The 24,976-nt window shown below is 44.0% G+C and overlaps 1 protein-coding gene across 1 annotated transcript in view; it reads left to right on the top strand.

The window, feature by feature from the left end:
- Positions 1-3,810: 3,810 nt before the first annotated feature.
- Positions 3,811-24,976, top strand: part of LOC108786514 (complement C4-like) — a 65,876-nt gene continuing 44,710 nt past the window's right edge. The window contains exons 1-15 of the mRNA XM_018555832.1: positions 3,811-3,899; positions 4,759-4,966; positions 7,934-8,117; positions 9,109-9,179; positions 10,323-10,411; positions 11,561-11,643; positions 12,416-12,503; positions 13,324-13,429; positions 15,004-15,127; positions 17,522-17,637; positions 18,978-19,133; positions 19,712-19,897; positions 20,944-21,126; positions 22,358-22,544; positions 23,906-23,974. Of these exons, the coding sequence (XP_018411334.1) occupies positions 3,826-3,899; positions 4,759-4,966; positions 7,934-8,117; positions 9,109-9,179; positions 10,323-10,411; positions 11,561-11,643; positions 12,416-12,503; positions 13,324-13,429; positions 15,004-15,127; positions 17,522-17,637; positions 18,978-19,133; positions 19,712-19,897; positions 20,944-21,126; positions 22,358-22,544; positions 23,906-23,974 (1,924 nt within the window). The 5' untranslated portion in view covers positions 3,811-3,825. The remainder of the gene's footprint in view (positions 3,900-4,758; positions 4,967-7,933; positions 8,118-9,108; positions 9,180-10,322; positions 10,412-11,560; positions 11,644-12,415; positions 12,504-13,323; positions 13,430-15,003; positions 15,128-17,521; positions 17,638-18,977; positions 19,134-19,711; positions 19,898-20,943; positions 21,127-22,357; positions 22,545-23,905; positions 23,975-24,976) is intronic.

Genomic DNA, 24,976 nt, shown 5'->3' with positions numbered 1-24,976 from the left:
TGCAGGGAGTCGTGAGTGACAGCCACGGCTCTCTGCAGGGACATGATCGAGAAGCGAGCGAGCGTCGGTATGTGTTCACTAGATTGAAGAAAATAGGTCACCAGCACTCCATAAGTTAAAATGAATGAGTTCTTTTAATGGACAATGATGTCACAGAAATCCAACATGAGCCGACGTTTCGGGGCCACACAGGGTCCCTTCTTCAAGGCAAGAGATGTGACCATTCACATCTGTCACTTCTCGATCTACTGAGTCGACCTGTGACAGTTTCATTGTCACACGTCGGCTCCAACTATGAGGTGAGTGAAAATCACTCACCTCATAGTTCTCCTTTAACTATGAACACTTTGCCTGCCTATATCATGGAATATATTTTTAAGGATATATCAGGATTTTATTTGGCACACTGTTTCAATGAATAACCAGCTCAAATTTGTTGCTATTATAAGCTGACCAATGGGCAAAAAGGTCAACAAAATGGCATTTTACACTTAACAGTTTTTACACCATTTTTGAACTGTGACAGTTACAGCCTGGCTTCAGCTGTCACTGTGCCTCAATGTGCAAAGCTCAGGCACAGCTGTAGCTGGCAGGTTTTTAAACAAATCACATGATTGGCTGTCATGGTGATCACATGATCGGGAACAAGGCTGATTGGTTCCTGATTGTTGGTTGAGGTCAATGACTGTCAGCTATCTCTACAGTGAAACATAGATTAACTGACTGAGTACGTCAACCTACGGACTGCGGTCAGGAATGGGATGACCCAGGTACCCTTTTCCTAAAGCCCTCTTTATTATAAACCATTGTCTTTTATTTCCGAAAATACTGCGTTTACGTTTTTTCATCTTCTTTATATCCCAATGCTGCTGATTTCCTCCAACCTCTTCCAGCCACTTTCTGTCTACATGCACTTGATTCAATGTTGTCTGCAAAACGAATGCAGTCACCTCATCTAAGGACTGCTATTGTGCAATATATCAATGTTTTGTTTTTTTTGGGGATTAGATGCATCTCGAGGCAGACATTAAAAAAAGACACAAGTTACTGCAACTCTGTAATTATTAATACCTCCTTAAATATACACTCACCGGCCACTTTATTAGGTACACCTTGCTAGTACCGGGTTGGACCCCTTTTGCCTTCAGAACTGCCTTCATTCTACGTGGCATAGATTCAACAAGGTGTTGGGAACATTCCTAAGAGATTTTGGTCCATATTGACATGATAGCATTACGGGCCCAAAGTGTGCCAAGAAAATATCCCCCACACCATTACACCACCACCACCAGCCAGAACCATTGATACAAGGCAGGAGGGATCCATGCTTTCATGTTGTTTACACCAAGTTCTGACCCGACCATCAGAATGTCGCAGATGAAATGGAGACTCATCAGACCAGGCAACGTTTCTCCAATCTTCTATTGTCCAATTTTGCTGAGCCTGTGCGAATTGTAGCCTCAGTTTCCTGGTCTTAGGTGACAGGAGTGGCACTCGGTGTGTTCTTCTGCTTCAAGGTGTGTTGTGCGCTCAGAGATGTTCTTCTGCATACCTCGGATGTAAAGAGTGCTTATTTGAGTTACTGTTGCCTTTCTATCATCTCGAACCAATCTGCCCATTCTCCTCTGACCTCTGACATCAACAAGGCATTTTCATCCACACAACTGCCGCTCACTGGATATTTTCTCTTTTTCGGGCCATTCTCTGTGAATCCGAGAGACGGTTGTGTGTGAAAATCCCAGTAAATCAGCAGTGGCTGAAATACTCAGACCAGCCCGTCTGGCACCAACAACCATGCCACATTCAAAGGAACTTATATCACCTTTCTTCCCCCTTCTGATGCTCGGTTTGAACTTCAGCAGATCGTCTTCACCACGTCCAGATGCCTAAATGCATTGAGTTGCTGCCATGTGATTGGCTGATTAGCAATTTGTGTTACCAAGCATTTAAACAGGTGTACCTAATAAAGTGGCGGGTGAGTGTAGTTTTAAATGCAAACAGTGTAGGTGTCTGAATTTAAACCTGATATTAGCCTCTTGTGGTCTTTGTATAGCAGAGCTCATACTGGGGAGGTGTCAGGAGCATCCGCGGGCAAGCAGCACGGAGGGAACCCGCTGGCAGGAAGCAGCCTAAAAAGTCCAGAGGCAAGGTAACAAAAGGGCAATCCAAAGGGGTAGTCGAGCGCAATCCAAGGTCGAGGCAGGCAGCAAGGGTCAGAGGCGATAGTCGGTCCAGGGTCGGTACACGGGAAGTCAGCAGAGGATTCAGGTAACAGGCAGCAAGGCACATAGGAGGAGAGCTTCATATGTCACACCAAGAGGTGGAATAACTCCGCACTGAGCCAGGGCTCTGGCCAGGTTTTTATAGCCAGGGGATGTGAGTCCGCCCCCTTCCCGAGCGCCAATGGCAGGCGAAAGGCGTGTGTGTGTGTGGGCTGGGGAACCTCCCCCAGCAAGGCCACAACTGAAGCTCAAACAGGTGCACACGCGTTGAAAGCACGGCCCCGGGATGCGCGCGCAGCCTGTGTACTGCGCACGCGCACCCGGCGCATAGCTCGCGCACGCGTAGTGGCCGCCGGAGCGCCCGTGGGTCTGCCAGGCTGAAGGGAGGTCTGTACCCTATGCCGTACCCTCTGACCTCGTGGGGAGGCGACGCCCCTGGCATCCTGACAGGAGGAGGGAAGAAGGTGTGTTGTAGTGTAAGGGACATGCTGATGAGAGAAGAGACTGGATGGAAATACAAATCCCTAGACAGGTATTTCACCTGTGTATTTAGGTGTTTGCCTGGAGTTCAGCCTTAAAGTGACATTAAACCCTCAGATTTGTTTAACATAAAACAATACTGTAATGTGCGCCTTACTGTAATCCATGGTTGTTTCCCTTCTCTTTGCTGCTCTTCCTTTTAAATCTGTATCTGTTCTCATGCTTGGGGAGAACTTCCCTTTGCAGCTGAGTGCCTCTTCCTGTAGTCCTGGCTCAGGTTGTGAACCTACACACAGACACCATGTATCCATTCCAGAGACAAGGCAGTCTGCTGCATAGGTAAGTTCTCCCCCAGCATGAGAAGAGATACAGATTTAAAAGGAAGAGCAGCAAAGAGAAGGGAAACAACCATGGATTACAGTAAGGCACACATTACACTATTGTTTTATGTTAAAAAAATTTATGTTTTAATGCCACTTTAAGGTGGCCATACACTTTACAACAAAGACAAAAGTCTTGCGAGGGATGTAAAGTAATAAAAAAAACGTACAATCTGCCCATCTTGGACAGGCAGATCGTACTTGCGATCATCGCAAGCCCGCCCCCCTGAGAGGCGGGCTTCCGATGACTGCAATGCTGAACGGGCAGTGTGCGCGTGCGCACAGCGGCCTGTTCGGCAGTTACCTCTCGATCATGCTAAAAACCAGCCGAAAATCGTACGATTCTCGGCTGGTTTTCCAACATGCTCGAAATACAAAAGTCGTGCGACCGTACAGTAGAAACGGTCGCACGCCTTCCATACACTGCACGATTATAGTACGATCACGGGATTTCCCACGCTTCTCGTACGATAATCGTGCAGTGTATGGGCACCTTTAATGAAGATACAGCCATTTTCCTTTCAATAAGCCATGAAAGCAAAGTTTAAAAAAGCATATAACAGGAATAAAGTTCATCTGCCTACAAAGCATGTTGACAATTTTCCTAAATTTGAGCACTTTCGGTTTCTAGCCAGTCCTCAGTGTTTACCTCCTGACCTCTGTCTGTTCTTCCCTTATCTCTGTCCTGCCCCCTCTGTTTAAATAAATGTCCTTTCTCTTCCAGCTCAGTCTATCACTGCATCATGGGACCGTCTCCTCTCCTGAGCTGCCTGCTATGGGCGGCCATGGTTTGTGTGACCGTGGCGCAAACCCCAAGGTAAGTATCAGACCCGCCGCTCTGTACAAATGTCTATTTTTCTCATTTTAGAACGGTTTCCCTTTTGAAGAGGAATTGTAATGTCTCTGCACTGGTCCCCACTGATGCTGACGGGCAGGAATGGGCAAGCTGGATCCTTCGCCAGTTATAAGATCAGCATAGCCAATCAACTATGAGACTGCCATCACTCTGCCATCAAGGCTGCATGTGACCCTTGGCACTTACAGTGCAACCCTCGGGGGCCCCTGCAGATGGTGGTCTTTTTTGGTGCTTACTCGAGCCAGTGAATAATATTATTTTGACTGTCTTCTAGTAGTTAAAGGGCTTGGTAAAGGTAACTTGTCTCCAGACTATGACTGCCTCCTGAAGAATGTCCCCAGTATCCGACAACTGTAGCATGTCCCCAGTCTCCGAAAAACTGTAGCATGTCCCCAGTCCCTAATCATCTACTGTTGTATGTCTGCAGATTGTAACCATCTACTGTTGCATGTCTGCAGTCTCTAACCAACTGCTGTTGTACGTCTGCAATTTTCAGTGTGGCCCTTTGGAAATGTTGAGGTCCCCTTTATCAAGTAAGTTGACCACCACTATTCTAAGGTCCTCCTCATGGTTTAGAGACTGCCATCACTTTAGTGTTTTTCAGCCCCTTTGGAAGCCTATTGCTTTTCAACTAATTTCCAAGCCTGCGCTTCCGCAGTACAATGGCCCGGGGGCTGCCTGTGCAACCCTCGGGGTCCCTGCAGATGGTGGTAATTTTTGGTGCTTACTCAAGCCAGTGAATAGTGTAATCATCATGACATGACAGATGGGGCTCGGGGACTAGAATGATATATAATAACAGCTATTCTCCTGTTCTCAGATTCCTGGTCACCGCACCCCGCCTTCTGCATGTGGGTGTCAAAGAAGATGTGTGGGTGCAGATGGAGTGGCCTCAGGGCACCAAAGTGCCAAATGATGTTGCGGTAGAGATGTACCTGCGCAATCAGAAGACCTATGATGAGTGCTCCGAACGTTACCGTTTAACTCTGAACACGAGGAACAACCACATAAGTAAACAGACTATAGAGGTGAGGTGTTCCATGCGCTATTACACTCAGCCAATATTTCCAGCACTTGCAGCCAGGGTGTCTAAGGACTGTATACATTTTTTTTGGTTAAATCTGTACTTATTTATTTTGAAGACTTACCATTGTCTTATCATGTGGATATATTTCATAAATCTCACCAACAGAGTAAAAAAGTAACTTCTGACAGAAAAGCACACACACTAAAAAAAAAAGAAAAAAAGAAAGAAAATCAAATGACCTGAGATGATACCATTTAAGTTATTTAAGATCCTTTAGTCCAGCGGTTCTCAACCTGTGTGACCTCAGGACCCACATTTGTCCTTGGTCATTAAGTCGCAACCCAAGTTGCACTGCAATGGAACACATGGCATTAGAGTACCGTGCGTTCCGGTGTGGGTGTAGAAACTGTGGGTGGGAGGTGCGTTTGGGGTACCATTAAAATGAATGGCAATGCAACACACCTCCCACACCAGAATGCACGGTAGGTGTGATTGCGTGGTACAGTGTGTTAATCGCACTGTACTATGTGATTTACGCACTGTACTAGTGTGAACACTGACATCCATATGTGCATTGCTTGTACAGCTCCCTTGCGCTTCCTGTACAGGTGCTGGGAGCCAGAATGTGACATCACTCTGGTCCAGGCACCTCTAGAGGGCACACAAGGGAGCTGTTAGCAATGCACGTATGGATGGAGCTCCCTTGCGGCCACAGCCCCATCCCATCTCAAGCTGACACTCAGCGTGGGCAGCATATTTTGAATGGCTGCTTAGTGTGAGAACTGACAGTGCTGCACTGGGGGGAGGCAGAGGAGCCTCTCACCTAGAAAAGCGGAAGGCATGTGGTGACCCACTAAACATGGGGTCACGACCCACTTTTGGGTCACGACCCACTAGTTGAGAACCAAGGCTTTAGTCTGTGATTGCCTCATGCATTCGACATGCATCTATACAAAAAACAACCACTGACGCGTTTCTGCCTTACTCAGCCTTAGTCATAGCTGTGACTAAGGCTGAGTAAGACAGAAACATGTCAGCGGTTGTTTTTTTTATAGATGCATGTGGACACTTTCCAAAGCTAGGCTTCTGCCTACTACTCCTCTGTATCATTTTGACAGAATCGGCGATCAGTCAAAGCTCTGATGACATCATGGTAGCTCTGATTTTGTTTTCCTGATTCAGACCGGCCATATCAATCACTTGCACCATGGTGGTATCACCTACGCAAACATACTCTGAAACAAGGTCCGTTTATGCTCAGCGTATGGACTTGCAGTGCAGCCGATGGTGGAGCGAGTCCAGCGTTGTGTATGAGTATTGTGCAACAGCACAAGTAAACAAGAGAGATCAAAGCGCAGGAGGCTTGCAATGATTGGAACTTTCCCTTGTGATGTATTGCTCAGTTTACCATAAATGACAAGAAGTTCAGGAAACAAGAAATCATCTGAGCTAAGTTTTTTGTAGACATTGAAGCTTTGTCCTTTGTTTGACTACCGCGTACAAGTCAAAGTCCTGATTACGACGCACAAAGTTCCCAATGTTTCAACACTTCTCTGTATCCCTTCTCTAGTACCCAGGTATACACCCATTTGGAACATTGCTTCTACACGTAACATCTCTGCTTTGCCCCTTCATACTCTCATTTCCAGGATTTCTCTCATGTTGCTCCTTTACTCTGGAACTCCTGTCCACATGCAATTAGATACTCACCAGCTCTACAAGCTTTTACCTTTCCATGGCCAAAATTCCTGTAGATTTCATGACCATTGATGCTTACAAGCAGGGCCGGATTTCCCACAAGGCCAACCGAGGCCTGGCCTCAGAGCAGCAGGGAGAAGAGGGGCGCCAGGGGTTTGGAATTCCTATCTCTCGACAACCGGGACATGCAGTTCCAGGCACCGAGTGGGTAGTTGTTTTCTACATGTAGCCCTGCTTTGGGCAAGCAGGACTAAATATACAGTGGGGAAGCGCGCCGCTTGTTTTGTACAAGTGATCCCGGAGAGGGGGGGAGTATTGAGGAACCTGGCCTTGGAGCAGCAGAGAGAGTAAATACGGCCCTGCCTACACCTGTTGTCTTTTTAAAAAAACATCATGTCATTATCTGTGCACAGAGAAAGAGATACACTGGGCTCAATTCATTAGGGCGGAAACACCAGGCTAAGGATACATTAATTTTAAAAATGACAGTTATTTTTAGCTGAAGCCAATGAGATTTGGAAATTACTGTCACATGGCTGATAGTAAAGATCTCTATCCTTATGAAAATCCTCATGAAATTAGCCTCCTGACAGCTGAAGTTGGAGGAGGTTTGTTTACAAACAAACCCCATGTAATTACCATGATTGATCATACCATGATGATCATATGATCAGAAAACCACACTGATTGGTTACCAATTGTTTTTTGACAATGGCAGCGGTCTGTGACAGCTAGCAAAGGTCAGAGCTGTGGTCAGGGCCATCTAATGGATCATTTATTGATTAATTGGCTGCATACAAGTGATCTTGGCGACTTTGCCGGGATCACTTGTACAAAACAAGCAGCGGTTTCCCCACTGTACACAAGCAGGGCTAAATGTAGAAAACAGGATTATTTGTAAACAAACCTCATTTGATTACTATGACTGGCTGTCATGATCACATGACTGGAAACCACACTGACTGGTTCCTGATCATTTGAGCACCTAGTTGCTTAGTTCTGCAATAAAATGTAGGTTAGCATGCTGTCAATACTGGTCACCGTGCCTGAGAATGTTAATCTACATATTGCAGGAATGGGTTATATAAAATAGAACTGATGTGCATTGAGGAATGTGAATAGTGCCGCAATAGTTTAAATCCAGGGAAGACCTTCTAATCCACTGTTGCAATTAAGCATGGGAACAAACTAAATGGGTCTTTAGGGTTGTTTAGAATTGTTGGTGCTGTGTACATCTTTAGCAAACTTATCCTCCATTTTATCTCCTCAGCTCACGCCCACGAGGGCCTCCACATGTAAGTTGGAAGAGCGAAGGAGTAGCAGGTATGTCCAGCTGGTTATAACTAGTGGCGCCCTAGGAGCATTAGGTAAAGTTGTGTCCATACCTATCTCCTACAAGAAAGGCTACATCTTCATCCAGACTGACAAGAGCGTATACACTCCCAAAGAATCAGGTATCTATCTATGTATCTCTGTTATGATTATTATTATACAGGATTTATATAGCGCCAACAGTTTGTGCAGCTCTTTACAATATAAGGAGGACATTATAACTACAATACAATTCAAGACAAGATGGCTGCTCAGTCTTTTCAGGATCAAGATCTGTCTGTCTCTGAGACATTGTAACACTTTTAGTTATGAGGACAGCTTGTGGTTTCTTTGTAGCTATTTGGTCAATGGGTAGTTTTGGGGCATTTCTTCCATTCATCCATTAACTAACATATTAACACTTATATACAGGTGAAATTAGAATAATTAGAATATCGTGCAAAAGTAATTGCAGTAAGTGCTGCAAAAGGGGCCCAAACCAAGTACTGAGTACATACGCATGCTTGTACTTTTCAGAGGTCCGATATTGTTCTATGTACAATCCTTGTTTTATTGATTGCATGTAATAATCTACTTTTTTGAGGTTGTGGATTTGGGGTTCTTGGGGTTTTCATGAGCTGTAAGCCATAATCATCACAATTATGACAAATCACGGCTTGAACTATCTTGCTTTGCATGTAATGAGTCTATCTCATATATTAGTTTCACCTTTTAAGTTGCATTAGTGAAATAAAAGAACTTTGCACGATATTCTAATTATTCGAGTTTCACCTGTATTCCTTCCCAATTATATGATATCATATGTATAGCCACATCACCCATGAGTAGGAACTCGTCTACATTGTATATACTGTATGCATGTTTTAACATGTTATGTTGGTAGTTTGAAGCAAAAGCATATGCTAAGCCCATGCAGGGCAAAGTTTGTATGAATGCCACTCTTCTCAGCAGCGTATACTCACCAATACTTCACTTCCCGGCTCTTCCATCCAGTGGCTGGTACTTCCAGGTTTGTAGGAGCCCTGCAAGGACAAAACAGAGGTTCGCTATAAGATTTTACAGGGTGGTTCTCTTGTTTTACCGCTCACACCTGTTTCTCTAAATTCTCCACAGTTAATATGAGAGTGTTCACTCTGGACCACATGATGAGACCTACAGAGGACTTCATTACTAGCACAGTGATTGTGAGTAATCTTTTAGTTACAGTGTATTGAAATAGGGCTTGTGCTCTAACATTTTGGGTATCTCTGCTGCCTGGGTTTTCTTAAAGTTATCTTATTTTGAGACAACACCAGAGGTGTGTCCATCATTGAGCTGTATTCATGCTCCATCCTGGAGGTGCATCCATCCCGGAGCTCCATTGTTCTAACAAAGCTCTCAAGAAATACTCATTGCTTCTGGTAATGAGGAGAATGTAGCCTTCTCTTAGGGTCTAGTGCCCGGGTCTAAAAGGTCAGTCAGTAGGCCTGAACAATGTCATGTGAATGAGTTGGTGAAATCAGCAACCTTTGTAAGCTCTTACACCATTAGACATGGAGCTAACAGAGCGTTTAGACTCACAGCTATGTTTGGGGAGTGGGGCATTGGAGGAGCACAGACAAGATGAGTGTAAGTGGCTGGAGGTGGCCCAGCAAAAGACTCTGCCATGTTGCCTTGGATGGAAAATGTGAAAAAGTCCCTTTAAATTGCAGATCACGTTGTTGCCCAGCCTTGGTTTTACAGCCTCCGGCAACTGCTGTCAAGCCCCGAGGTGAAGCCTTCTCCTCCGCTGTCATCTGGGGAGGGTGGTCTAGGTTTTAAGGTGTACTTATTCTTGGAAACTGGCTGTAGCTTTGAAGCTGAATTTCAGGATAAACTAATATTGTCTAATTACAAGAGTCTTGTGTATTCTTCCTTCATGTTCATATGATTTGTGTATTTCTTCTGAATTTATGCAATATTCCATCATGAAAAAAAATCTGTGCAGGAGCTTCCTGTAAAAAAGACTGGTCACTGCTGCTCTCTCTCCTTGTGCAGGGTGACTGGTCTTGTCTCCACCCCCTCCTGTATTTCTTTGCAGGCAGCCTGTAGCGGGTGGAGCCTGCTTGGCCCCTCCCACAGCTCTACTTTCTGTACAGGCTATCTACAGCACAGTGATGATGTCACCGCTACTTTTAAAAGGTCATATTTGGGTTTGTAAAAGCATTTGGTTCACACAAAGTGGATTTTTATCTTTGTGACTACTGAAAAGTATGTTTGAATGGAATTTTATAAGCGTATAGCAAGCTTCAGCAGGCATTAGGCTGACCTCTACCTTGTGAAATCATATCCGAATTTGCTTTTTGCAGAATGCGGAAGGTTTGCAAGTAAGAAAGATGCAGAAGCTTTCCAAAACCTCAGTTGTCACTGACAAGCTTGCAATTCCGGATATTTCAACGTAAGTTGTATATTTTCCCTGTGAATGTCTGCAATGTTACTTGTATGTGGGAAGGTAACAGTGTGGTTAGCATGGCTGACTTGCAGTTCTAGGATCCTGGCTTTAACTTATCCTAATACAAACAGATACTTCAGGTTTGTGTTTGAGGTCGAGGAATGAAACCGTCTATGTCAGATATTTGTGAACACAGCCAAGGACTGCACAGGCACCAGGATTTACATGAGTGTGTCACCTAGGGTTGCCACCTTTTCTTCAAGTGAAACCCGAACACACTCTAGCGACGCACGGACAGTTTTATGGAGAATAAGTCGTAGTTTATTCATATGTAAATAGCTCCGCCGATTCATATATAAATATCACAGTTGTGACTATTTTCAGTGGGGGGTCAGTAGCCTCTATTTTAATTTTGGTTACCCCTGTCTGCCTAACATCTTGTGTCCGGGTTTCTTCTGCCATGAAACCTGGACACAGAACTGAAAACCCGAACTGTCCGGGTGAATCCTGGACAGGTGGCAACCCTAGTGTCACCTCTGAGCATCTCAGTCCAGGAAGTAGATGGTGACCCTGGCTGATGCCTCAACAAAGATAGCAACGTCCTTATGAAGAGAAAAGCAGATGAAGGCATTGCCAGGAGGAGTACTGTGATCTCTGTGAGAGGGAACAAATACCTGAAAATGTTACACTTCCATGCTATTTGGCATGCGTGCACTTAACAAGAAAAGTATATCTGATACTAGGTCCCATTTAAAGCCAAAAAAAATCTCACACCTTTTATTTCTCTTTACAGCACCTACATATGTTGTGATTTAACAAATGCATGCTTTTAAATTTTAAATACCAGTATCTCTTAGTGGTAATGCACTTCCTGTCCTCCCAGTCTAGTGCTCTGTGCTGGGGCATAGTTAGCATGTGTGGCCATGGCTTAACTGGAACCAGGCCAATCACCATTTAGCTTTCTGTGACTTGACTTTGGGTAACTGAAATCTATGGGTTGCTGCAGGTTGTGCGCATTAATCTTTACTGATAACTGTTGCGTGTCCTAAAATGTCCCAGATCTCCCAGCCTAGAATTTAAAGCTGCAGTGCCCACTAGTGTATGGTGCGGTTGAACACACGAAGGCCGTCTGACTTTATGGTTTATCTCTTTCAGTACCGGAGTGTGGAGGATATCAGCGTATTATACCTCGGCTCCAGAATCAAACTTCACCACAGAATTTGAAGTGAAAAAGTATGGTGAGTTCAGACAGACACACTGCAACGTACATTTAAAGCTGATTTTTTAAATAAATGTTTGTTTTTTTACATAGTTACATAGTTTGTCAGGTTGAAAAAAAGACACAAGTCCATCGAGTTCAACCAATATTTACATTTTCTAATAATAAAATGGAGCAAACCCCGTGGGGCCGCGTCCTCGCAGCTTACACAATAAAAGAAAAAGAATAGCAAACAGCAAGAATGGGTCATGAGCTACAGTATAAAGTCATTCTGCTCAATGAGGACTACATCGGGCCTTGTCCACTGACTTTGGTAGACCAAGGCTACCAAGGCGCAGGGTCAGAACAGAATAGGGTTAACCTTTACTAGAGGCCATTTCCACAGAGGTTCAGGATCCTAGAGATGGGTAAACAGGGCCCCACATTTTGGGTGTCATTCAATCAATGTAATATTAAGGGTTAGAATCCGTAGCAGTAGAGGCGTTGTCAAGCCACATTGCCCCAAAAAAATTTATGAATTTGTCCGCACAGTCACTGTTATGAGAAGTGTCCTATATGGGGGCAGTAGGATACTATTGTTACAGGAGAGCAGGTCACATCGCCTCGTATACTTGGAAGCACCAGGTAGCATTGCTACAATGGAGGCAAGAGTGGGGTCAGGAAGGCGGTTGGAGGGGCCCTATGCAGACACTATCACTTTGACCTGCATGGGTAAGGCCATGGTGTCTCTTGAAGTCTTCTTCTCTCCTTTTTTTATTTATTTCTGTCTGTGATACTTTTCTCTTTGTCAGTTCTTCCAAATTTCGAGGTGAAGATCGTACCAGAACTCCCGTATTTCCAGATAAATAAGGCGCAGTTTAGAATCAAAGTGGAAGCCAGGTAATCTATGTGTCCATTGTGTCCATGGGTGTGCTGAAGGAAACTTCTACTCAGAGATATACGACATATAATAAAACTAAAAGTTGTTACATTATGATTGTAGATATTCTCCAAGTTATGGTCAACAGTTCACACGATGGCTGTACTTGTTCCCATGTTGTCCAGTCATTTTGGGGTCACCCCCTCTGCTGGTGTCACCCAGTGCGGGCTGCCGCATCCCCCTAGTGATGCCACTGCAAGACAGATTCACCTCATTCACTAAGCTATTTTGTACTTAGCTTAGTGAATGAGGTGACGTTGTGCTGACTACAACCATCCAATCTTATGCAAGCAAAAATCCTGTTTTTGTTTATTTTTCCCTGCACACAATGGGGTGTCAGCAAAGTGAATGGTTTACTTCACCTAATTGACTAAGTTAAGTGAAAATTTACTAACATGAACATGTACCAGTCCTTTAGTAAATCAAGGTCACAGTCTCATATGGTTGTCTGTAGATTAACTGCTATACTAGTACACTGAATAATATGTTCACTTCATATTCATAAGATCCTAATATACAACTGCTAGTCGCTGTAAAATCTTACAAGTCACACCCTATAAGACACATTTTCCTGGATGAACGGTGTAAGGGAAAGGGCAATGTAGAAACCTACTAACCCCCAGTGACCAATCATCGTTCTGTCATCTAAGTAAAATGAAAATGATTGGTCAGAATAGGTTACTGAACTCTGCATATCCTTATTGATGTTGACATATCCATACAATCCCGTCTCATCACCTTTTCCATTAAACATTGATTGTTCTTTTGTGATTGGTTCAGGTATGTGTATGGCGAACCTGTGGATGGCGTGGTCCATGTACGAGTCGGAATAATAGACCAGACTGGGAAGAAAACAATGCTACAAGGCCTGGAACAACAAGTGAAGGTAAAGAAGACTTCCATTGCCATTCCCTAACTTTTATTGTTTATAACTTCCCTAAAAATGTACTTCTTAAAGTCATAATTTTATGCCAATAGCTCCAAATAGTGTACAGTCAGTATCAAAATCAGAGAGGCAGAAGAGGCGCCTGAGGTACTGCAGTGGCAAATAGGGAAGAACTGGTGTAACAACCCCACCATGGCTGCTCTCTTGGTTTAATCTGCAGGAAATGGCTTGATAGCATGTCAAGCTCTGTGCATCAGGAATGCTGAGATTGGTAATCAAGGTTGTCTGATCACTTTCCTCCCCCGATAGGCTTCAGGGAAGAGAGAGATAGGGAGCATCTTTGATTTGAGTGCTAGAACTGTAACAGTTGTGACTTATTAGTTATTATCCCATATCTCATTATCTGAAAGAGAGGTGAGTACTGTCACCCCCTCCTAAACACAAACACATTTATATTATTCCGCTTGTATCAGAATTTTTAAAGGAAACTTGCACTTACAGAAATATCGACCTGGAAAAAGTACGATGATAAACAATTCGGATTACACTTACTGCATGCTTGTTCCAGGTCAGTTACTCAAATCATTAATACCAGTGGATCAGCATGACAGCCAGGAAACTGGAGTTTTCAGGAGGTCAGAAATGGCAGCTTTCTTCTTCTCGTAGTAAAGGCTTCTTTTAATGAGACCAATCATGACAGTGTCTGGACATAGCACCCACCCTAGACATGTATACTTACCCAAAAATGCTTCCCCTCTGCACCACAACATCTCTGCCAGGCTAAGCTCCAGTGTTGGCACTAAGATGATGTCATGGCACCACCCAGGTAACAGCATTCAGCCACAGTGATTGGACATTCAGGCCCCAGCATTATCACATGGACATTCACATGATTCAATGTACACCAGGGCTCCGGGAGTGTGGGAAGGCAGCAAAGGAGAGTGATTGGGTAAGTATACATGTCACGGGGGGTATCTGCAGATGATGTTACTTTGCCCTGAGTGTTAGAAGTGACAGTGACTCTTCAAGGCACCCATAAGCATGAGATGACAGTCACCCATTGCAGCCATTTGCAATGCCATTCACCCACCCCATGCTAACAGATCTCAAGGGAAATTGTGATAGTTCTCAGTACACCACCAACAAAAATGACAGTGTTTAGTTAAACCAACATTGAGGATCCAGCTGGATTGCACTGGCAGAGAAGATGCCAACATGATGTGAGGGTAGCTATGTGCCAACCCTGGCAGCCATGCCATGACCTAAATTGGCTATACAGAACTCAAGACCTGTCCGGAGGTTGGCTGTTACTTTCAACTCTCTAACTATGATATTGTTGCTGAACTTGGGCAAAACAGTATTTACCATCGTCGCTTCTGGCAAAGCACAGCCATCCACCCATTTCTGTTTCCTTCATTATCACATTAAGAACACTCCAGACCTGCAATGTATCAGGTGAAGCATGGGCATCAGTCCTAGACAACCTACATTTTGGAGTCATGGTTGACAAGGTTTCAGTGGATTGTGTGGTCAATGTTTTGTTTGATGTCCTCAGCAATGTTTGTTTCTGCTAGATGGAGGATGCAGAAGGTACGATCCAAATTAGCAAAGACGACATCCTGAAGAAGATTGCTCAGCCCGTGGAGAACTTGGTGGGGTCCACATTCTACATTGTGGCTACTGTACTGGAGAAGGCTTGTAAGTTCCATTTGATGTTTTCCTCTAGTTCCTCTACTTTGATCCCAAAGTAATCCTCAGTGATGAACATCTGAGGGAAGCCTGAAAACATGAACTGTGGAGAACTTCTCAACCACAGTCTGAAACCTTTTCCACTTTCTTTTATGAGTCCTATGAATATGTGTTGGTTTAACCTGCAAAAAGTAGCCATAGACATGAGATGGGTTTTGGATGCTGGGAAATGATGAGACCACCAAAAACAACGTCTCATCAACTTAACAGACCTATAAATGTGTCATTCATAGTATCATAGTAGGGGAGGTTGAATAAAGACATAGCTCCATCCAGTCCAAACTATGTGTGTGTGTGTGTGTGTGTGTGTGTGTGTGTGTGTGTACATGTTGCTGAGGACTCCCATACCCATGAATGTTTTTGTATGTGCTTAGAAAGTGAAGTTTCTGGTTTCCTAAAAATAAGTAAGGATTTTAGCAATTGTTTTAATCCACACCTGCTAATGTTCTGTGGATATTGGTGTAGGCTTTCCTCTGTTCCACTGTTCAAAAAAAGCATGTTTACAGAGTTAAGTAGCTCAAGCTTTACATGCGCAGATAAATGAATCAGAGCAGTGACTCCTCCTCCTACCCTTCCTTCTTCTACTGTGTTCAGAGAGCCCCCTTGGAAAGTTTCAGCCAGAGAATGAAGGGAAACAGCTTGTGGCTTTCTCTCTCTCTTTAAATGTTTATTTGTAAATTTTGATATAAACAGTAGAAAACCCAAACACAACAACATCACTTATACATATACAGTATATGCTAAAAGCAAATAAATAACATTGGCATACAACCGTTAATATTATTTCATATGAAAACAAAAATTAAAGTTGAACTCCAGGCAAACAGATAAATACAAAGATGAAATATGTATATGATAGCGGCTTTACCTGCCAAGGATTTGTTCTTCTGTCAACCCACTTCTGAGATATATATGGACCCGGCACCAACCGCACCTCTGTCTGCCAGGACAGGAGACCTGATTGTCTTTCTGCAGTTCAGTAGCATTTACAGGTCTTGTCTCTCCTCCAGCCTGTGACTGGACAAAAAAAGGATAAGGAGCAGACTGACAAACACATCTCTCTGCTCCTTCCTTCTATCAGCATGTTCCATGTTAGCACATAAGCCCTCCAGCACAACCGATTGTCTCCTTTTGCTCCTTCTTCCTCTCTCAGTCTGAGTTCTGATGTAGAGGGATGGGCAAGAGGCTGATAACAGGTCAAATTCAAATAAAAGCACTACTTGCATTTATACAAAATACATTTCATTATGTATTAAAGGGGTTCTAAACCCTCCGTTTTTTTGCCTATATCTACTGTTAGCCAGCAGTAGATATAGGCAAAAAGTTTTTATTTTAAAAACCCGCTTTAACAGCGGTTTAAACTTACCTCGTTATCGCTGCGTGCTCCCGCCCGAGAATCCGAAACTGCTTGTGCGGCCGCAATGCATCTTGGGGCCGACGCATGCGCAGTTCGGATTCTCGGCCGGGAGACGAGCAGAGACGCAAGGTAAGTCTATGGATGCGTGAACCCGCATGCAGGCACCACGGGATCGGAAGTGACTGCAGGGACAGAGGAGTCAGAGCTGGATTGGAGAGCTGCCGCATCGCTGGAGGGACAGATGAAAACATCAGGAAAGGAGAGGAAGATCGGATTAAAAGACATAATTTAAGGTAAGTGCTAACATTACATTGGGGGGAGGAAAAATGTTGTTTGACTTTAATGTCACTTTAATGAAGCTGCAGTAAGTTGTATTTTTTCTATATCTGCCTAGAGTTCAGCTTTAAAGGAGAACTATGAGGTGAGTGCTTTTCACTCTAGCCGACCTGTGACAATGAGACTGTCACAGGTTGGCTCAGTAGATCGGGAGGTGAGCGAACACATACCGGCGTTCGCTCACCTCTCGATCCTGTCACGGCTCTCACGGCTAGATTACCCCCTCCCTCACGGGGGAGGGGGCGGGTACAGCTGGCTCTGCCTCTAGATAGGCAAAGCCAGCTGTCAGTCACGCAGCTGGAGGGATCCCGGCATAATTGTCGGGCTCCGCTTCAGCTGCGGTGTCTCAGTATACCGGGAGCTACAGCTCGCGGTATACTGAGCCTTGGGTGACAGGAGGACGCTAGTTTGTGTCCTCCCGTTACCCTAAGGAGAACTATGGGGAAAAGCCTTAACCCCATAGTTCTCCTTTAAGTAAAAATGAAAAAAATGACCCCACACTTTTTCACATAACTGAAGAACTCTAATCATTAGACTTATCGTTCTGAGAATACAATTGTAAAACATGACCTGTTAGTGGCTCCTGAGAGTTGGTCTGAGATCTATTATCCTGGGTTAAAAAATTTGACTTCATATTTCTCTGTTTGTAGCCGGAACTTTAGAAGAAAAGGAGCTCACCTCTGTAAAGTTTGTGACTTCCCCCTATAACCTCGATTTCTCCAAAACAAGGAAATATTACACCCCCGGGACACCAGCACAGATTGTGGTAAGTTTTTTTTTACGGGGACCTCTGCAGTATCAGTGGTTACATTTATCTGCTAATTCCCTCCAGTGTTCCCTAGAATTGTTACATTGTATCTCTTATTACTAACATGTATTTATTTCCTATGATCCTCAACGCCATCTAGTGGCCAGAATGAGGTACTTTCCCCATTCACCACTACCCATAATATTTGAAGATTATTCAACCAGAAGATTTTGCCGCTTTCTTGCAACAACTGGTTAATTCACACAGAACGAATGTACATGGCGTTTTACTGGACGAATAGCTGTGCAAAGGTTGTTTAAAAAATGTGTTGCATGAATAATGGGCAAACATTTTGTTTCAACCTGCTGTCCATTCACTACTGTGGCACCTGGGACTAAGCATTTTGCACCAATTGAACACAGACTGCCTCTATTCAACTAGTGCACAATGCTCAGTCACTGGTGAGCAAGATATGGAAGTCCCACCTTAGCTAACAAAGAACTCTGGGAATTAAAAAAAACCTGATTGTGTCTAGGGGGCTCAAAAAAAATATCTATCGAGAGGGACAGTGCTCTGAAGAATTCTGAGACAAGGCTGTGGGAACCGGTCTAGCAGCTCAGCAGGACACAGCAGTGGAATGTTCCTTGGCGTCCTCATGTCTAATGCAAGTCAACTGACCTGAATTAGATGTGATGATGTCAGTGGACCTTAGACTGTCGGATTCCAGGGGGAAAGAGGCTGTGGGGACCGGTCTAGCAGCTCAGCAGGACGCTCCAGCTGTGGAATGTTCCTTGGCGTCCTCACATCTAATGCAAGTCAATTGACCTGCATTACATGTGATGATGTCAGTGGACCTTAGTCTGTCGGATTCCAATGGGTAAGAGGCTGCGGGGACTGGTATATCAGCTCGGCAGAACTGTGGATGAGTAAGATAGGATTTTGTTCTTACAGTAAAGAGTCCATTGAGGGACACAATTCTGAGACGTAGGGTTATGCTGCTGCCTCTAGGAGAAATAGAGGCTAGGAAAACAAATTAAACGTGGACTCCAAGAATAGGATTTTATGGTAAGAACAAAATTCTATTTTAATCACCTGATCCTCGGCCCTGCCGAGCTGCTAGACGGGTCGCTAAATGATGACCGGCTTGGGACTGAGGATCAGGTGAGTATATTTGAGCCTCCTATCACCTAACCCTTGCAGTGTGCAGGGGTAGCCCCACTTCAAGGGTACATTTTTTAAATTCCTGAAGTTCATTAAGCTATAAATTGCAAAAGCCATAACTAATTATCCAACTTATTCTATATCTGCATTTCCTTCGCTGGAAGAGTAACAATGTTTCCCACTATATTATCACACAGGCAGAAGTCACCTATACAGACGGCACGCTAGCAAGCGGTGTCACGGTTCAACTTCTGAAAGCCAACACACAACTCAGCTCCTTTCGGTCAAATGAGGATGGGAAGGTGGTCTTCCAGATCAACACAGACACCAAGGAGAAGACCCTGGACCTTATGGTAACCCTCAGAAATTCTTTATCGCGGTTTTGCTAATCTCTCCCTTGGTTCTCTTAGGGTTATTTGTCAGTCGGCTGCCTAAAAAACCCCAACTTTTCTGACTTTTCGATATAGGGTTAGAGTTGGCCAACTGACACATAGGACGGTGTGGAAGCCCCTTGCACATGTTTGGGTTCATATTCATACATGACCAATCTGCCCAAAGATCCGGCGATGATTGTTATGCCTACAGACACAAGGACACCACCGTTGATGGGTCATTCCTGGTGGATTCCTGGTGGATCAGTTCATTCCTGGTGGATCAGTTCGATGGCCGGGCAGAATTGTGCTGATGCTTGTAAAAGTCCAATTCCCACTGTAACATGTCCTTTTTAATATGGACGCTCAGGTGACATGAGCCAGTACATTTCATCTTACTTCCTGTGGTGTCTACAGAGCAGGAAGTGAAGAAATAGTTTCTCCAATGGGACACACACAAAAAAAACCTGACTGTTTTGGTTTCCGATGTGCTTTGCGTTGTTATTTCTTCACACATAACGATTATTATAACAATATATTTTTCCTTCATGTCTTAACAGGTCAGAGCGGAAGGAAGTGATGGACGGCAGGAAGAAAGATTAATTCTCACCCCCTACGCATCGAAAACCAACAGCTTCCTTCATATGGATGTTCCCATCCAGGTTTTAACCCCCGGAGAAAGCATTAAGGTCACTGTGAAGGTGGTTACTCCCCACTCTGGGAGTGTTCAGAGGATCTATTACATGGTAAGTGGGCCATGGGCCATGTAGAACATAAATGTTGTTTTTCAGGTCCATGGTTTTCTGCTATCAGGAGGCCAGTCCAGAGTAATAATCAGCAGCCAACACTGGAGCAAGTGCATATAGACAGGAAGTGGCTGAAAGAGTCTGAAGAGAGATCAGAAGCACTGAGATAACAAAACAGAATGAAAAGTAGTTAGATCAGTTGTTTAAAAAAATGAAAAAGAAACATGTCAATTATGATAAACAATGCTTGATGCATACCTCGGCACCTCTGATTGCCCTGATCACCATATTTGTGTACATGTAGACTGTTGTACATGAATAAGTGTGGATTGCTGTACATTCCAAAAAAAATAAAAATAAGACCTAGTGTGTTTTTTTGAGCCAACAAAAAATATAAGACAGCGTCTTATCTTCGGGGAAAAACGGCATAATAATAGAAATAGTGACAATAAATAATATTATTATTATTATTTAGATATACACTGAGTGGCCAGATTATTATGACCACCTGACGTTTGTAGGCAAATTAGCTATAATTTCGCGCTGAAGTTGCTAGAGGGCCAGACCATTATAAATAGGGAAGCAGGTTGTTTACCACGACAGTAGAAGTGATTTGTCTCTGAAGATACGGGTAAACAACGCAATTTAACAGCCTTTGAACGCGGGATGATTGTTGGCGCTCGGAGCCATGGAGCGAGTATCAGCAAAACAGCAGAATTCCTTAAATGTTCAAGGGCAGCTGTTGTTAAAGTAAAGACCGGACTGTCAGCCGAAAATCTGGGTCTGAACGTGCGAATTGTGGCCGTCAGCGACTAGTCAATGGTAGGGCAGAACGGAGAGTGGCAAGACTGGTACAAGACAACACAAGGGCAACAGTGCCGTGTCAGATTCCTCGCATCAACTTTCATCATCTCGTGGAGTCACGAGGCGGCCCAACGAAGTACTGATGGGGTGGTCATAATAATCTGGCCACTCAGTGTATATATTGCATTGGTCCAGCATGGCACACTGTAAATATATCTTTCTTTCTCTCTTTTTTTCTATAGGTGCTCAACAAAGGTCAGATCCTGGATTTGAGATTCATAGAGAAAAGTGAATTCATGGTGTTTTCTGTTCCGGTTTCCACCAAAATGGTTCCCTCCTTCCGCATCATCGCCTATTACTACCTGGACTCCGAGATTGTAGCCAACTCAGTGTGGGTAGACGTCAGCGATGTCTGTGAAGGCAAGGTAATTCTGGCACACTGCAGGATGGGGAATGCTGGCCATGACTGTTATTGGAAGGGACTGAGAGGCCAAACACTATATTCCGTGTGCTGAGGTAGGTCCAGAAGAGCCGGCCGCCTCAGGCACCATGATGGGGGGTATGGTTGCCTCCACATTGCCTGGCTGTCTCCATTGTACATGACAAAGCTGTCAGACTAGTAACAGCTCCATCCTGCAGATTGCACAGGGAGAGCAGGTCACCATGAATAGTCAGCGGAGCTCCGCGGTCAGTGACAGCCACCCGCTCTTCTTCCCTTACCAATTGTTTTTTTTCCATTGCTGTTGTAAATACTTCCTATTATATGTAAACTTTCTGAATTTGTTTTCATTTTTTTGATTTTTAAAAAAAATGTTTTGCACCAGAAACTTGATTCTAGTGCTTCATAAGGACTGGGACTGGTGGATATTTTTGCACCCTGCGCTGGCCTGGTCACTGTATGTGTGTATGTGCAACATGTGTGCAAGCTTCATCCGTCTCCAACCTTGGGGAAGGAGGAGATTTTGGCATGCTCCCTTGAGTTCCAGAGGACCAGGCCTGGGCACCGTGCAAAAGGAATACGTCTTCAGTGGGGTGTACAGCCTGCTTCTGACGCTATTCTGCTTCTGGGTACTTAGCACACAAAGTAGCACACAGTATAATTATATTATAGGGGCCTCTCCCCACATCCACACTAACTTATAATTGATAATCATCCTCCCTGGGCAGTAACTGGTTTGTATTCATTAGTCCAGGAAATTCTGAAAAAAAATCCAGGGGTTTGAAAGATCACTGGTGATATTTTTTTCATGTTATCTTGATGAAGCCGTTTAATACTCAGTTGAAGTAACAGCAATAGATATGCAATCAGATAAACTATGTACTAACAGCTTCCATTGGTATATTGTTACCTCCAGTTTTCTGTTACAATGCACCCAGCACACTCAGTAATCAGCATTCAGTAAAATACCTGGTCAGACACCCCCCCTCCCCTTTCCTGTGTCTGTGTGAGGACTCATGTCATCGGGGGTGTGGCTGTTACTCAGCTCTGCAGTGTGAGTACAGGAAGCCACATTTACACTAAGATTGCAAAGAAACTTTTTAAACATTTCCAAACAGAAATCTTTCACAAATCATAACATGTGGTGTGCAGGACTGTGCTGGGATGAAAGGTGTGAGACTACAGATGGGGTTCAATTATGTTTCTTTACTTTTCAGCTACAAATTAGGACGGATGTAAAGAACAGCCTTCTCCCGGGGTCACAATTCAAGCTAACAATGGAAACAGACGAAGTAACAACGGTGTCCTTATCGGCGGTGGACACGGCCGTGTACCTTGTGAATTCCAAGGGCAAGCTGACCCCTGGCAAGGTGATGATGTGGGCAGTCATGACTCTACGTTTTGGTATCTACTTATATTACAGTCAGAATACAGAATTGCATTCGGAAATTCGGATCCCAAATGCCATTCGGGTCTAGGAGCCTCAGCTTTGGTATTATATGTACAGTATATACTGAACACAAATTTTCATTACGGCATGTGACTTTTCTGGCCAATCAGATGGCTCCGTGACGAAATTTCGTGTTCAGACCCATTTGGATGCATTAAATTGAAAAACACATCTGATTGGCCAGAAAAGTCACATGTCCGATTCAGTTTAGTTCTTGAACGAAATTCGGACGGGATGCAACATTTGGAAAAGGAAATTCGGATTCGGACACATTCGGATGCATTAGGAGTCGGAAATTCGGATGAGTACGAATTTCTGTAAATTGTCACAAACCGTATGCATTAATTGCACATTGCCACAAAGCATGGCAGCCCAACACATACAGAGTGGACCATAGACCATGGAGTATATTGGGCCATCTCCAGGGCACATCTGACATGTGGGTGGGATATGAGGACAGAAGCATGGCATCCAAGGTTGTCACACTGCTTGGTCCTGGGTGAGCCGTCCAATCCATATTTGTTTTCGTCTGAGTTCTACAAGTTCTTCGTCTGAGTTCTACAATTATATTGACTAATAATGAGTATGCTAAAGGAGAACTATAGACCTTTTAAAAAAAAGGTCACACACCCTCCCCTCTTAATTTGATGCTGCCTGAGGCGACGACCTCAGAACACCTCCCTCTATCCTCATCTCTATAACATGTTCTGCAGTCCACAGAGATAAACTGGGCAGGAAGGATAAAACAAGTTTGGGATTTCTGTCCAATAGTGTCAGTTGACTACAGGAAGTTAAAGGCTCCCAGGATTTCTGGCAGGATCAACAGGTATTTTTTAGCACTTATCAAACAAATATAACAAAACACGTGCAACGGTATAATTAACTGACCAAAAAGGAGCAAATCATTGTTTTGGGTTAAATACATTATAGAGTATCACAGACCTGGCCATTTTAAACTGAGCACATGATGAACAAACAATACACAAATCAAGGTTACCTTCCATGGCAATATCGTGTATAGATCCAGAGTTACAGGCAGCTGAAGTTATATGCAAATCGTGACTTTTGCTTTAATCATATTTAAGGACCAATAGGCAGGCTCAGGAGGAAGAATGGGTGGGGCCAAACTTTATGTTTACAAAAACGTTGAGAGCTGTATATAACTTCAGCTGCCAGTGTCACCGGATCTGGTTCTCATGATGGTATTGTCATAGTTATTACTAAAGGTGACTTATGTATTATATTATGTATCACATGCTCGGCACGAACGGACTGGCTTTCAACACTGTTGTTTGAATATTTTGTTTCTTTTAAGGATTAGGCTGCCGGGTTCCTCAGAGGAAGAAAAGATCGATAGACTTCGCAGCACTCACCAGACAGAAAGGTAAAGAGATACTGAACGGTGAAGGAGATGTGTGAACTCCGGCTAAAACATTGTATTTAGCTTTGCATAGAGAAGGGAAGGGCTGTGGCCTCAGTCAGGTTGTCTGTGTCCCTCATATAAAGATTTCTTCCCACTTCCTGTCAGGAAATGATGGGAAACCTCTACAATGGGAGCACTTGTAGTAGAGAGAGGAAGGGTTAAAATCTAAAGGGAAACTATAATGGTTTTGGGTCAATTCTGTGTAATTGTTGTTTAATAAGTACACAAAAAGCATCTTCAGCTCCTAAAATCATGCTTGGCCTGGCCCTAAACAACTCTTGTTCTTCATTGGTCAGCAAGGCTGTCTATCTTGCAGGTGGAGCAACAGTAAGCTACAGGAGGCGGGGCCAAGCCTGACTTCGGGTATTGAAGTCACTATTTCAATATTAGATATACCCTGGGCTTTAGGGCCACAGAGTGTTAAAGGGTTAGTTCACCCTTTCACATAAATGAAAAGGTAAACTAACTCACAACGCCATCCCCCACCCCTGGTCCCCGCTGAACTTATCTACAATGATGACTATATCTTGTCACCCATGCCAGACCGTATCATGGTTCTGGCACTTCAAAACTTCACTACACAGCCCTGGAGGCTGTACAGCCACAAAATGCTTGCGATGGGGAGTGGTCATTGGTCAGCGTGACCACATGACCAATGAGAATTGTGTTGCCATACAGCTTCCGTGGCTGTGTAGTTATGTTTTTGAAAGGCGGGGGATATCATACGGGCAGGAGTGGGCGGCGGGTGATGGTCATCAGTGCAGATAAGTACAGTGGACGCGGGATAGAGTTAGTTTATCTTTTTATTTTTTGTGAAAAGGTGAACCAGCCCTCTAAAAATATTCATGTAGGCACCTGTAGGAGCCTACTGAGCATGGCTGTCTGCAGTTTAGGATAGCTGTTGGGAACACAGGTTCACTTCAACAACTGAAAGAATATATGATATTTGTGTTGGCCTCCTTG

This window comes from Nanorana parkeri, unplaced genomic scaffold (genome assembly GCF_000935625.1).
Source record: "Nanorana parkeri isolate BGI_ZX_2015 unplaced genomic scaffold, ASM93562v1 scaffold215, whole genome shotgun sequence".
Lineage (NCBI taxonomy): Eukaryota > Metazoa > Chordata > Amphibia > Anura > Dicroglossidae > Nanorana > Nanorana parkeri.
This window is presented reverse-complemented; position numbering and strand designations above follow the sequence as displayed.